At 33.8% G+C, this 14,706-nt stretch overlaps 1 protein-coding gene across 1 annotated transcript; it reads left to right on the top strand.

Annotated features, from left to right (window-relative positions):
- The first annotated feature begins 7,152 nt into the window (after positions 1–7,152).
- On the top strand, positions 7,153–8,122 carry LOC136222674 (uncharacterized). The gene has a single exon (XM_066010406.1). The coding sequence runs from the start codon at positions 7,250–7,252 to the stop codon at positions 8,120–8,122; it is 873 nt and encodes a 290-aa protein (XP_065866478.1). The 5' UTR covers positions 7,153–7,249.
- Positions 8,123–14,706: the final 6,584 nt, after the last annotated feature.

The following is a 14,706-nucleotide window of genomic DNA, read 5'->3' as shown; positions in this document are numbered from 1 at the left end:
AGATTCAAATGGAAGTTTTATAACTCTTTTTATCTTTTCTATATAAAAGCAAACAAGGCACTCGTGTGCATTTATTAATAATGTCGAATCTCAACATTACTGAATACCTTTTGTTTTTAGTTTCATCAATCTCAAGAGTCTAAGTTGCACATGGTTAAACACTTGATACAACATGCTCCACAGCTTTTCCTACGATTTTAAACTCTTTGGTTAGAAGATACCCCACTAAGGATAGCAACATGTACCGACTTTGCGGTATTGAGTGTTACCAAATTTTAACGACACTATTCAACATGCTGTGTCACCTGATCAACATGCCATGTAAATCATCTAATCTGATAATGAAACATCTAATCTCATACAGAAACATATTAAAGGTCCACACGGCGTGTCAGCTAAGCCACACGGCGTATGGGTTACATCCTTACAAGACTAATTAGTTTAAGATTCACCCTCGTCAACCACCCAAAAGCATTCAACACACGGTGTGTCATTAGTTAACACGCCGTGTGATCCACAATTTCAGTGTTTCCTTTTATGAAGGAATGTAAGAAAAATGTAATTTCTGATTATACCCCGAGCCTGATTTTTATAGAAATAGGGGTGCTTGGCACCAAATTAGACATTGAGGTTTTATGCAATAAAAACACATTACACCTTGAGAGCTTGATGTAACAAAATTCCTCCATAATCCTGACGAAGTTACGGCTCCATCCTCTTTCCCCAAGCTCGAAAGTTCCACCTCCGAATGCGAAACGATGATTTTGAGTCCAGTTAGCTAGTTCTAAGAGCTGATTCTTCTTCCCTTTTATCTCGTTAGCTAGTTTGTTCTCTTTCCATGTGCTAGATTTGGTTGTATTCTACTTTAACGCTTTTCACAGTTTCAATATATGATTTACGATTTTTAGTTTCATTATACTTGTTGATATTTATTCATTTCTTTGATTCTCATAATTGATTATTGTGTAGGTTGATTACAAGCTCCGAAATACATTAGGATTCATATAGGTGTTTTCTCACCCGTATTGACAACTCGGAAACCGTAGGAATTGACAAGCCACGACACTTACATGCCCTAATTTCTAAATCTATTAGAATTAGCATCGCCTTAAGAGGGAATCACGATCCAAGTACTTAACAAAGTTGGTCAGTTTACATATAATTGTCTTTGCAAGAGTAATTGTCACTTGTGTATAATCTGAAATATTGTTTATTACGTATTGTAACTTAATGCAATCTGTATCATCCTATAAGGGCTTGTACGCTAAAAACTGTCTCACATATAGCTTAGGAGTAGTTCAAAATTGTTACACACACCAAACCAAAGTATTCATCGCCTAGATAACGTTGTAAAATTGAGTAGTTTAACTATGCCCAAAAGCCCTTCAGATGACGGTTCAAAACCGTCATCCCACAAGAAATAAAACTGTCACGGGATTCGCTGCCGTCTGATGGACCTTCAGACGACGGTTGGGTTCTGTCATGTGGAGGCACGTCACATGACATAAGCCTTTTTTGTAGGCTGTCATATTATGCGTGTTATAATGACAGCTTATTTATTATTACCGTCACCTATAGTGTCATTGCATGACATCCTAATAATTAAAAAGGTCAAGGAGATATATGCGAAATTGGCATATTGATATTTGCGATTTGTATAATAATTTCTGTCGTTGTAGCTTGTCTCAGATGATATAGGTCTTAATCAATTATGTCAATGAATTTATTTTCAGATGACATATTTGTTTATTTTAGTGTCTTCCTATTGTTGTTTAGATGATATTGTTTTAATTAAATGTGGCTCTTTGCTTTTTTCTTCGAATGAATTTCTGGTTTTTACCTGAATAATGAAAACATACTCAAATGAACATGAAATTCTATATATCAATGATTTTAAATTAATTGGACATCAATGCTCATAATCTGTTTATATTTTTACAAATATTTTTCTGAATGTAATATAAAAAAAAATAAGCAATACATATCCGATTTCTGATGTATCTGCATATCTTAAAGTCATTATTAGGGCTATAATCCTCAAGTCTTGATATCTGCAAAACTAAAAGCCTTTCATTAATTACATACAGATCATCTTCAATAACCATAAACCCATTTACCCTTCCCCCTCCCAAACCTTTCACTTACCCACCCACAGTATAAATAGTTCATAATAGTTTATAATGAAATGGTTTTGTCCCACATTATTTTACTTTGTAAGGTTTTTAATGAACGTTTAAATGAGACTATTATGAATAAATTGATTTAAGTCATAACTGTAACTATGGCTACTCTCATTTCTTTAATGTTGTAAATCCTCGCTTCTTTAATGTTATAATCCAAACATTTATATTTCTTCTGTAACTATATATGCATAAGTTTATATATATATATATATATAGGCTACAGTTCGGGCAATGGGAGAACTTGTTCCCACTGAATTTTAGATTTTTTTTTACTCCCAAATAATATAGTGTGAAACTTTGAAGGTGTGCCTTCCATTACTGGTCGTGAACTCTTCTACTGATGTGATCTATTTTGCTAATGAGCGGATGTCCAAGGTTGGAGAAGGGTTATGTTTTAGGTCTTAATTTTACTCAAATAAAAACGATATCGTTCCACTTAAGTGGAGACTACATTTTTTTTAAGTGAAAGATATAAAAGGAAAACCCGAGGTACCTTGGTAATTTTAAATTCCGATCCTGATTCATATGACATGCTGATGTCTTTAATAGAATTACAATTGAAAAACAAAAATTCGAATACCCTAGTTCTTTAATAGTATTTTTGTATTTGTTCAAACACTCCCATTTTTTTATTAGAAAATTAAATAGAAATCCACTTGAATCTCCTAATAATATTTTGATGCATATATTACATTTAGTTGCTTAATTAAAAAAAAAATTAGGAGAAAGATAAAAAAGTTTGGAAGCAGGGTCAATACTTTATGACTTTTGAAGCTAAAAGATATGTAAATCAATTTTTTTGGCTAACTAATCCATACTTGTGGTTTAGTTAATTTATAAAGTTAAACCTAGAGGTGGTTTAGTTAATTTATAAAGTTAAACCTAGAGGTGGCACGGTGTAGGGCGGGGACGGATATGCATTTACCACTCCGTCCCAAATGTTTACGGTACGGTTTCAGAAAATCCACATTAAATGATTCAGGGATTTTTTCATCCCCATCCCCTCCACATACACGATTTTGGGGAATCCCAATACCTAATAAATTAATAATATTAAATTTTATATATACAAAACTTTAATTATAATATTTAAAAAAAATAACCAAAAACATTTAATATTGTACTCGTTACATTACAGAGTAACCATCAAATTGGTTATAGGTTAATTTGTAACCAGTTTGCTGGTTACTCTTTAATTTGTAACCAGCAAACTGGTTACAGAAATATGTAACTAGCAGCAATTGCTGGTTATATTGCCCATGTACATATTTTTTCTATAAAAGTTACTAATTTATTATGATACATTGATATAAAAATAATGGTTAGAAATTAAAATTAACAATTTTATTTGGGGATCCCCACGTGAATTTACACGGTAACGGGGCGGGGATCCCATGGAGTGGATATAGCAATCCTCATTCCCATCCCCATTCACAGTGATCTGCTGGCCCTTTAAACTTGATTAAAGCGATAAATTTCAATTTACGTTTTGTCATATGAATTTAAAAAACTAATCATGTCAGTTTAAACAAGTTCTAATAACCTAAGAAGAAGCTTTATATGTAAGAGTTTTTGACACGTGAACTTAAGAAACTAATCATGTAACTTTTGTCAAAATCTTAAATTTACAAAGCCTTCTGTATTATTAAGGACTTAGTTATATATAGGGTAAATAATTATAAGGTCTTTATGTTTTTACTTAACGCCCTAGTAAATCCATCATATTATTATAAGGTCCTTAAGTTTTATCTTAATCAATTCTTTAGTCCTTACATTTGTTTTTGTAAATGAAAATCCAAAATTACCCCTAGTTATATACATAAATTTTTTGTATCTTTTAAGTTCAAATTTAATCTAATTAATTTTAATGAAGTTTTTGAACTACAAATACACTGAAATTAATATACTTGAAAAAATATATTATTAATTTTCTTAAATTGTAATTTTTTTAATATAATATCTTTAAATTAACATTAAAAAATATTATAATTTTTTAAAAATCATATATTTTTTTCTTCATTAGTAAAATTTATTAGAATTTTAAAAACTTTTTATAATGATAGTCTTACTCCTATTTTAATAATTTTTGAAATATTTTTCATTCATTTTTTAGTCAATAAATTTTACATTATTAAATTAAAGTTCTATAATTATATAAAAATTAATAAATCAATTAATTTATATGAATATCGTGGGGGCGTTCCCTACTCAGCGACGCGCTGCATTTCTTAGACCCGGGTGTAGTGAAAAATGTGCAAGGGTTGCTAGGTCGTCACCCGGGAGTGGTGTCAAATATGCAAGGGTTGCGGGTAAATAAGCTAGTGATAAGTGCAAAATGTGTATAATATTCATAGAAATTTTGAGTATAAACGGAACAATAATACAACATATCGTTCTCATAATACACGTTTTTCTCAGATTGTTTGTGATAAAGCAGCTGCCTGTTCGGTAGCAGAATCCACACGGTGAACAAGCAGGAAAGGAGCGCGGAAAAGCGAAGAACAAGGAAGAGAACAAGAACTCATGGGTGCAGTTTGTACCCAAGAACTTTGATCAATCATCCTTAAATCATTGAAGACCTTTCCGGAAGAAGAGTTAATGCTGGAGGCAAAACAACTATCCCTCATAGAAGAAATCATCAAGCATGGACGGACTTCTATGCTACAGACTGTTCCTGACTGTCAGAACAGTCTGCTAGACCATATCTTCCTTATTTTATTTTATCTTGAACAATCATTTCTGGACAATTTCGGGCTATTTAAGGAGCCCTCATTTTGTATGATGATCATTCAGATTTCCGGATCTGAACCTTAGTTTGTAATTTTGTTTTGTGTGTTTAATGAATTGTTGTTTTCCTCATTATACTTTTGTCTTACGTCATTCAACCATGAGTGAGTAATTCACTAAACAGGTATACAACGGAGCAGAAACATGTAAAAAGGGCAGGTTAACTTCCCTCTAAACTCATTAAGTATATTAGGCTTGGCTGTTCAATGAGTAACTACGAGGAGACTCTCTTTGCAAAGCTGAACTTTCATTGAGCACATTTAATTATGAAACGGAGACGTAATTAATTAAATGTTAAAGGTTTTAGTTGTTCCAATTAAATGCTTTCCTGTTCTTAAAGCTTAAGGATATATCGATTTCAAGGAGACTTGTTTTGATTGTTTTTAAAGAATGTTAGGAACAAGGGACACCTGACTCAACTGGTTTTCGTGAAAGATATTTTAAGTCAAAGATGTTTTTACTTAATGAACAAGGAGTGGAGTGCCTGTTCTGTGTCATTTCTGCGTATGCTGTGTACTTGTTCTTTTCACAACTGAAGTTAAATTCATTTTCCTTGCTTGCTTTAATATTTCATCGTGTCAAACCACACCTCAAATCAACTTAAGCGATTAGTTACTTTTAAAACTTGGCTATACTTACCTTTATAAGAGTGTGGGTGTGCTTGTTCTATCATCGTGGAGACGATATCTACTTATCACTTTATTACTTGTACCTAGTGCACTTGCTAGTGTTCACGTTTTTAGGACAACAGCTAGTCCACGGTAGCGGTAATGGTAGGGGTAGGGGTAATAGGTTACGCTTTGGGACATGGAACATAGGCTCTTTGACAAGAAGATTAGTTGAAATTGTAGATGTTATTAGGGATGGCAATGGGTAGGGTACCCGCGGGTAATGCCAATGCCAATCCCAAACCCTTACCCTTTTATTTTTTAATTACCCGTACCCGTACCATTACCCTAACGGGTATAGTTTTTGCATCCCATACCCATCCCATTACCCTTACGAGTATAGTTTTTGCATCCCATACCCGTCCCATTACCCTAACGGGTATAGTTTTTGCATCCCATACCCGTCCCATTACCCTAACGGGTATAGTTTTTGCATCCCATAACCGTCCCATTTAATTCGCGGGTACCCGCGGGTACCCTTACCCGTTAAGAATCAATAAATAAAACGAAAATATTACAAATTTAACAGAGCATAAATTTAATAAATCATTTGTCTAAAAATTGAACAAATTGAACCTTAATTAATAAGAATAAAGCATCTTAGTGGCATCACTCAATGGTTGAAAAACAAAAGACTGCAGTTCAAATCTCACGTGTTACATCTAAAAAACAATGATATTTATCAATATATAAAAAATTATGGCGGGTAACGGGTACCGGGTACCCTAGGGGGTATTCCCATACCCGTCCCATTACCCTAACGGGTAATGGTTTTGATCTCATACTCGTCCCATACCCTTTTATACAGGGTACGCGTAGTCCCATTAGGGTCGGGTAGTGCTGGGCACCCACGGCTATAGTACCCGTTGCCATCCCTAGATGTTATGAAGAGGAGAAAAATAAATATAGTTAGCTTGTGACATAAGAGAAGTTAGCTTGTGATATAAAAATGTAGTTAGCTTGTGATTGAGTCTCTGTTATTTACTTAGAGAAGTTAGCTTGTGATATAAAAATGTAGTTAAAAGATTGCTATTTATTTGATTTTTTTGTTAAATTTTGTATTTTAACATTTTGAAAACAAATTTATAATATTATGTAAAAAAATACATTTTTAAAGATTGTTATCTATTTGATGTTCACCACTAATCCGGAGCTTAATTAAGAATCAAATTGAAATATGAGTGATTTAATGAACAAATATCCAACTATAATGCTCCTTCTTTATTCTTGATAGACTTGTAAGATTCAATATATCATTTTATTTTTGCTGAAGAATATAAATTATAATTGCAGCATATGCATCAACATGCATCCACGTGTGCTAAAATTAATTATCACCACAAAAAATATTTGAATAGTTTTATATTTAGTAAGATATCATCATAAACGTATGAGTTGGAAATATGTTATGCAAGAGACATTGCGTAGACAATGCTTAATTTATTGCTTTGCTAGAGATCCTAAACTCATTTTTTTTAATATCATTCACCCATCTGATCTGCCTCATATTCCTCTTGTCTCCTCTCCTCTTTTCTATTCATCTATATATTGCCAATTGAAGAACAAGGCAAATAAATTCCTACTCTCATTCCCTCCAAAATATAAAAGATAATGTCTTCTTCTTCAACCCTATTCCATGTTCGATCAGAGAGTCTTCCCACTAGACCACACCCTATTATAGCAGATATCGATGATCAAATTTCCAGACTAAGATCACTTTCAGAGGCAACTAATAATTGCTCATCATCATCAACATCATTAGTCCATCAGTTGAATGGACTCCAAGATTTGCATGATTCCGTGGATAAGCTTCTTCTTCTTCCTCTAACTCAGCACTTATTTTCACAACAGAATAACAAGAAATTGGTTGAGGAATTGTTAGATGGATCTCTACGTCTTCTTGATATTTGCAACACTTCCAAAGATGCTTTGTTACAGTCTAAAGAATACGCACTTCAACTTGAGTCTACTCTCCGAAGAAGACAATCTTCCTTTCATAATGAGGTTACCAAATACTTAACCTCTAGAAAGATGGCAAAGAAGGCAATCCACAAATCATTCAACAATCTCAAATCTCTACATGTATTCTCTTCCATCCCCAATAACAGCAGCAATGAGATCTCAAGCATTATTGGGATTTTGAGAGAGGTTCAAGCAATCACTCTCTCTATCTTGAAATCTTTTATGTCTTTTGTCAATGGAAGAAGATTACTATCAAGTGGGAATAAATGGTCATTAGTTACAAAAATTATGATCCAAAAAAGAATAGGGTGCGATGAAGAAAGTGATAACACAAATGAATTTGCAAAGGTAGATGCAGCCTTGGAATCAATGGTGGGATCCAACAACAAGTCAGTAATGGAGAATGAACAAACTCTTCTTAAGGATTTGGAATTGTGCATTCATCATCTTGAAGATGGAACTCAAACCCTTTTCAGAAGAATGATCAAAACTAGAGTTTCACTTCTCAATAGTTTCAATTAAATAGACAAGGAGACTTTGTAATCAATTGTACATTAATGAATGAATGAATGAGTTGTAATTGTATACAACATTTTGATACTACATATATCAAATTTTTTTTTCTCATATATTTTTGGAACGTCAGTCGTAAGCATTATTCAAAAGTTAAATTAATTCTTTAATCTCAGTTTTAAAACTTAATCCGCTCCTCCATGCATTATTTTGGTGAATGAGTTTCTAAACATGTGTAAAATATTATGGAGATAGAGAAGAAATTAACATTTCAGTAGTAGTAACCAAAAAAACATTTTACTTTTTAGGTAAATGATATACATTCCTTAAACAATGGGGTTCAAAGTTTTCAGAATAATTATTATTGATTGCATACGTGGAACATGATGGAACAACTTGGATTGAATAAAGTTTAATGAGTTGTAAAGCACATGCATGATAGAAGATGCTAAATTAGAGATCACACATTTTGAAGCAACGAAGTAAGAGTTGGTTAGGTGACCAATGGAATAATCCTAACGACAAATCCAAGGGATTAGGATCTTGCCTTCTGCTTACACAACAATCAGCAGTTCATTAATTAGGATCTTGATTGGAACGAAACAGAGTGGAATCTGCAAAACATTACAAGGACTTAAGGAGGTTAATGAGTTATAAACTATGAAGCACAGACTCTTTCCCGGGGTCGCTGTGGCCGTGTCGGACTCGTCGGACTCGGGGACACGGCCGGAGCATCGGACTCGGATGTGACTCAGCGGGACACGGATGGGATACGGCGAATTGTAAAAATAGGTAAAAGTTTTTAGGGTTTTTTTTTAAATCTTTTAAAATATATGGGCCGATTACAACATTTGCCAAAAAATCCTAAAATATAACTAATTTCTTTCTTACCTGTACGTATCGCACATTTAGGGCTTTCATCTCCTGCAATTGAGATTTGAGATTTCTTCAATCTGCAATTGCGATTTCTTCTCTTCCTATTTCTTTTGGGATTCTGATTCCTTATCTTGATTCTGATTTCTTCTCTTTCGATTTCTTTTTTGGGTATTCCGATTCTTCATCTCTTGTTCAGTCTTCATCTCCCTTCTAATTTCATACTTTGTTTAGTCATGACTTCTTCTTCTGCAAGCGCCACAAATTCAATAAGTGTTGCTTCTTCTGCTAATATGGGGGAAATTACTTCAAAATCTGGTGAAGTTAACTCCTATTATGGAATCATGTTATAGTGATTGATAAACTTCTAGAAAAAAAAGGGGAGGTAACGTGAAGTTTGAATGCAAGTTTTGTATCAACCAATTTACTGGTTCTATTTTCCGAATCAAGGCTCATTTATTGAAGGTTAAAAGGCCAGGGATTCAAGCTTGTACCGCAATAAGCAAAGACTCTTATCTTCAAGTGCAAAGAGATGTGGAAGAAGAAGCAGCAACAAAGGCCAAAGCAAAACCACATCCGTTCTCACTTCCTGTTTCTCAAACACGAAGTAGTGGTTCATTTACAAGCACCATGGGTGGTATTGCAAGAACAAGCTCTTTTAGGGTGGAAGGAGTGAAACCATTTGATCAACGGAAAAGGAAGGCATCAATTACAAATCCTTTGGAGAAGTTAGCAAATAACGAACGAGTTGAGCAACTACATAGTGAAATTGCAAGAATGTTTTATTCTGTCGGGCCGCCTTTTCATCTTGCTAGGAACCCATACTTTGTGAGTTCGTATACATTGGCTACCAATCAAAAATATAATTGGATATTTGCCGTCGGGATACAATATGTTGAGGACTACGTTATTGCAAAAAGAAAGAGCAACTATTGAAAGACAGTTGATGCCAACTAAAAGTAAATGGGTGGAGAATGGTTTGAGCTTGGTTAGTGATGGATGGATGGATCCTCAAAGAAGGCCAATTATCAACTTCATGGCTACATCAGAGAGTGGACCAATGTTTTTGAAAGCTGTGAATAGCGAATGTGAGTTTAAAGATAAACATTTCATTGCTAATTTGATTAAAGAGCAAATTAGGGTAGTAGGTGAATCAAATGTTGTTCAATTGATAACAAATAATGCACCGGTATGTAGAGCTACAGGGTTGTTGGTGGAAAATGAATTTCCATATATTTATTGGACACCTTGTATAGTCCACACTCTTAATTTGGCATTAAAAGAAATTTATGCACCAAAGGATACTAATGTTGAAACTTACAGTGAATGCAAGGGGATTACAGAAGTTGCTAATGATGCATTTGGAATGAAGAATTTCATTACTAATCATAGCTTGAGTAATGCTATTTACAATTAATCTTCCAATTTAAAGATGTTGTCAATTGCACGTATACGTTTTGCTTCTGTAGTTGTGATGCTTAGAAGAATGTTGTCTATCAAACGATGGCACTTGTAGTTATTAGTGATAAATGAGATAGTTTTAAGGATGAAGATAAGGAGAAAACTGCTTTTTTCAAGTCAAGGGTAGTTGATGATGTTTGGTGGGACAAAATTAGATACATTGTTGATTTCACTGAGCATATTTATGAAATGTTAAATATTGCAGACACAGACAAACCATGTCTTCTCTTGATCTATGATATATGGGACACAATGATTGACAAGATAAAGTTTGTTATCTTTAGACATGAGCACAAAGACGTTTCTTCATAGGATTCTACATTTTACAATGTGATTCACGAAATTTTAGTGTCTTGTTGGAACAAAAGCAACACCCCACTTCATTGCTTGGCACACTCCTTGAATCCTAAGTAAATTTTTAGTCTTTTCTTCGATATAAATAATTTTATTTGTAGTTCATCCATTTAGAAATTTAATTTAATCGTTAACATTTGTAGGTACTATACTGACGATTGGCTTAAAAATGGTGTTGGACGTGTAGCTCCCCATAATAATGTGGAGATTTCTACTGAAAGAAATAAGTGTTTTAGGCGCTATTTTCTAAATGGGGATGATCGTAGAAATTTTTTAATTGAATATGCTAACTTTCATCTTTGCATGACGAGTTTGGTGATTTGATTCCATTAATGATAGGAGTGAAATGGATCCATCTTATTGGTGGCTCTCCTATGGAGTCGGTACTCCTATGCTTAGATATATAGCAATCGAGCATCTTGGTTAATGGACATCCTCTTCTGGTTGTGAAAGAAATTGGAGTACCTACTCTTTTATCAATTCAATGAGAAGAAACAAAATCACTCCTAAACGTGCGGAGGATCTAGTGTTTGTCCACACTAACTTGCGTCTTCTTTCTAGGAAGACACCACAATATGAGAAAGGAGAGACAAGAATGTGGGATATTGGTGGAGATGCATTTGAGTCACCAGATAATGCGGGAATCCCTGAGATTATCGATCTATCTCTTGATGAACCGGAATTGGAGTCGATGGTGTTTGTAGATGAAGAAAATGATGAAAATGAAATGCTTGAAGATTAAGTACTTTGGTTTGGTTTGATTTGATTTAATGGCTTATCTTATTATGGATGTTTTTTTATGGATTAGAGAATGAGTTATTTATGATTTAGCAAGTTTTTTTTATATATTTTTATATCTAATATATAATTAATTATATAAAATTTTCCATGTCCCGCCGAACTCGTGTCTCATATTTTCTAAAAAATACCGTTTACCGTGTCCGCACCCGTGTCCGTGCTTCATAGATTATACACAATATTGTTTAACAAATGCTTAATTATATTGCAGTATTTCAGTTAAAACCATTAAAATCAATTTAAGTCAAAATATTACTCTGGTATCTACTTAACTGCTAAAAGAACAATAAAAGCATTATCTGGTCTCGTACAACTCATGAAATACATCAAATTGCCTATAATCCTTGTGTTTTCCATTTGGTATCTATCAGAGTTCTCGTTAAACCGGAACTATTCTTACTAAATTTATCAAGTATCTTGTCCACGTAGTGTGACTGTGTCAGAATAAGACTGTTACCTAAATGTTTAATTTGGATGCCCAAAATCACATATGTAAGTCTCATATCTTTCTTACCAAACCGAGAGTTTAGCATGTCCTTGGTTCTTTTTGCTATTTTGTCATTACTACCCACAATAAGAATGTCATCCACAAACAAACATAGAATGATATATCCTTCATTCGCAATTTTGACATGAATAGATATGTCACACTTTTAATAGTTGCTAGCCATCATGATATCATTGTTTTGATGTTTGCTTTAATCCATATAACACTTTACCAATTTATAAACTTTTTTCCCTGACTTGGAGTTATACAATCTTCAAGTGGTTCATGTAGATCTCTTCATCCAAATCTCCATTCAGGAAAACTATCTTAACATCCATTTGATGTACTTCAAGATTTCGCAAACTGGAGATTTTGAGTAGCATCCTAATGGAGGTTGGTCTAGAAACACAAGCGTACGTGTCAAAGTAATAAAGACCTTCATTTTGTCTATAATCTTTTATAACTAATGTGGCCTTATACTTATCAAATTGTTCCATCTGCTTTCATTTTATATATGAAAATTTATTTAGAACTTAGTTGTTTCGTTCCAGGAGGAAGGTCCACTAATTCCCACACATTGTTAGGCAAATTAGGCAAAATGGAGTCAATTTCACTTCTTATAGCTTTTTGCCATAAAAGGCTTCCCGTTAAGCTTACAACTTCTTTGTAGGTATGAGGTTGGATCTCTATTATATATGTTAGAAAATTTGGTTCGAGATTCGACCTATATTATCTAGGCACAAATCCCTCTATTCATAACTCATCTGCCATATCCTCTAATCCCACTTCAACTGCTCCTATCCCAAACTTCCTCAATTCCATCACTGCTTCGTACCTTTTCTCCCCGTGGAATTCGAATTCCATTCATAATCCTTTCTCGGCTGGTTGGGCTTCATCACCGTCACCTCCCTCTAATATCCGACCACCCATTGGTTATTCTGCCGAACCTGTTCCTGCTTCCTCGGTTGATTCACATCATTCAATTGGTTATCCAAATACTAATCATTGAGCAAATTTATTCATATCTCCCATGGCTCAATACACTGATACCTTAACCAACATGTACCCCATTCAGAAGCCTCGACATATATCCCTCAATTCTCTATCAAACTTATAGTTCTACAAACTATCGTCTTTGGAAAACTTATGTGATTGCAACTCTTCAAGCTATGGGAGTTTTTTCTAGTCATTATTTGGGCACCACTCCACCGCCCGTTAAATTCATTCCTCGGGCAGTTGGAATTGATTATGATAATCCTGACAACTTTGTTTTTAATCCGTCTTGCTATCAACGGTAACAACAGAATCATTTCACTCGAGCCACCATACTTATGTCCTTATCTGAAGAGGTCGTTCCTATTGTTACAAGTATGGAAACAACTCAGTCTGTGTGGTTTTCCCTAGAACGTATGTATGGGACTATCTCTGAAAATCAGAGAATTCAACTCACCATTGAACTCAATAATTTGAAGAGGAATGATTTATCTATGGCTGCTTACCTTCAAAAAATCAAAATCATTGCAAATGAATTAGCAACTGCAGGCACACCGGCCAGTATTACTCATATTATTGCTACCATGTTCAAAAATCTTGGTGTAGACACCGGGGTCGGAGGACCAATAAAGAAAAATTATAAAAAGGGATCCAAATCAGTCGATTAAAATAAATGATGAGTCGATAAAAATAATAAATAAAAAAAACATTGTTCGAAGGAACCGTGGAGGCCGGCTTGATTGAATTCGGAAATTAAGTCGAGCGACGGGCGAATCGGTTCTGCAAATAAAATCTTAAATCGTCTCGTCGAGTTCGGGGTATTTCATGCTCTTTTCTTATTAATAAAATCCCGGGTCGATAGGGGTTTTGTTTTGGTATTCGAGCAATCCAAAATATATATAGATCGGTTTTATAAAAGCTAATTTTATAAAATCGGTTTTGACTAAAATCATTTTCGATGAAAATCGTTATCAATTTTGGTTAATTTTGGATGTATTTTATTTAGTTAAAAATTTATTTTTATTTTTATTTTCTAATGGGTTAAGGTGCAAAAATACCCCTAACGTTTTGGGTCAGGAGCAATTTTACCCCTAACGTCTAAAATGGTGCAATTTTGCCCCTAACGTTGGAAGTCAAGAGCAATTTTACCCCTAACGTTAACAAATTGGGTCAATTTCAGACACTATTATAAAACACAGATATTTTTGTTCCTTATTCAGCACCAATTGCATAACAATTCGTTCTGAAAAAAGGATTTCATGGTTTTTATAATTTAATAATAGAATTTGAGATTAATATTTATAAATTTGGTGAATTTTTTGAATTTATTTTGTCTAATTCGTACAAAAAGACAGTATATTTTTTATTTTTTTATTTTTTTTCACATCATCCCAACGTATGTTTATGATTTGTTACTGATAAAATGACACACGTATGAAATGTAGATGACAAGATTCATGACCGAGAAGACAGTTTGATGAATTATTTCTCAAATTGACCCAATTTATTAACGTTAGGGGTAAAATTGCTCTTGGCTTCCAACGTTAGGGGTAAAATTGCACCATTTGAGACGTTAGGGGTAAAATTGCTCCTGGCTCAAAATATTAGGGGTATTTTTGCACCTTAA

The sequence above is a fragment of the Euphorbia lathyris genome, chromosome 3 (assembly GCF_963576675.1).
Source record: "Euphorbia lathyris chromosome 3, ddEupLath1.1, whole genome shotgun sequence".
Classification (NCBI taxonomy): Eukaryota; Viridiplantae; Streptophyta; class Magnoliopsida; order Malpighiales; family Euphorbiaceae; genus Euphorbia; species Euphorbia lathyris.
The sequence above is the reverse complement of the archived record's forward strand: the minus strand, read 5'-3'. Positions and strand labels throughout refer to the sequence as shown.

Excerpts from the sequence above, each read along its gene's own strand:
- LOC136222674 (XM_066010406.1), top strand. The coding sequence starts at position 7,250 with ATGTCTTCTTCTTCAACCCTATTCCATGTTCGATCAGAGAGTCTTCCC.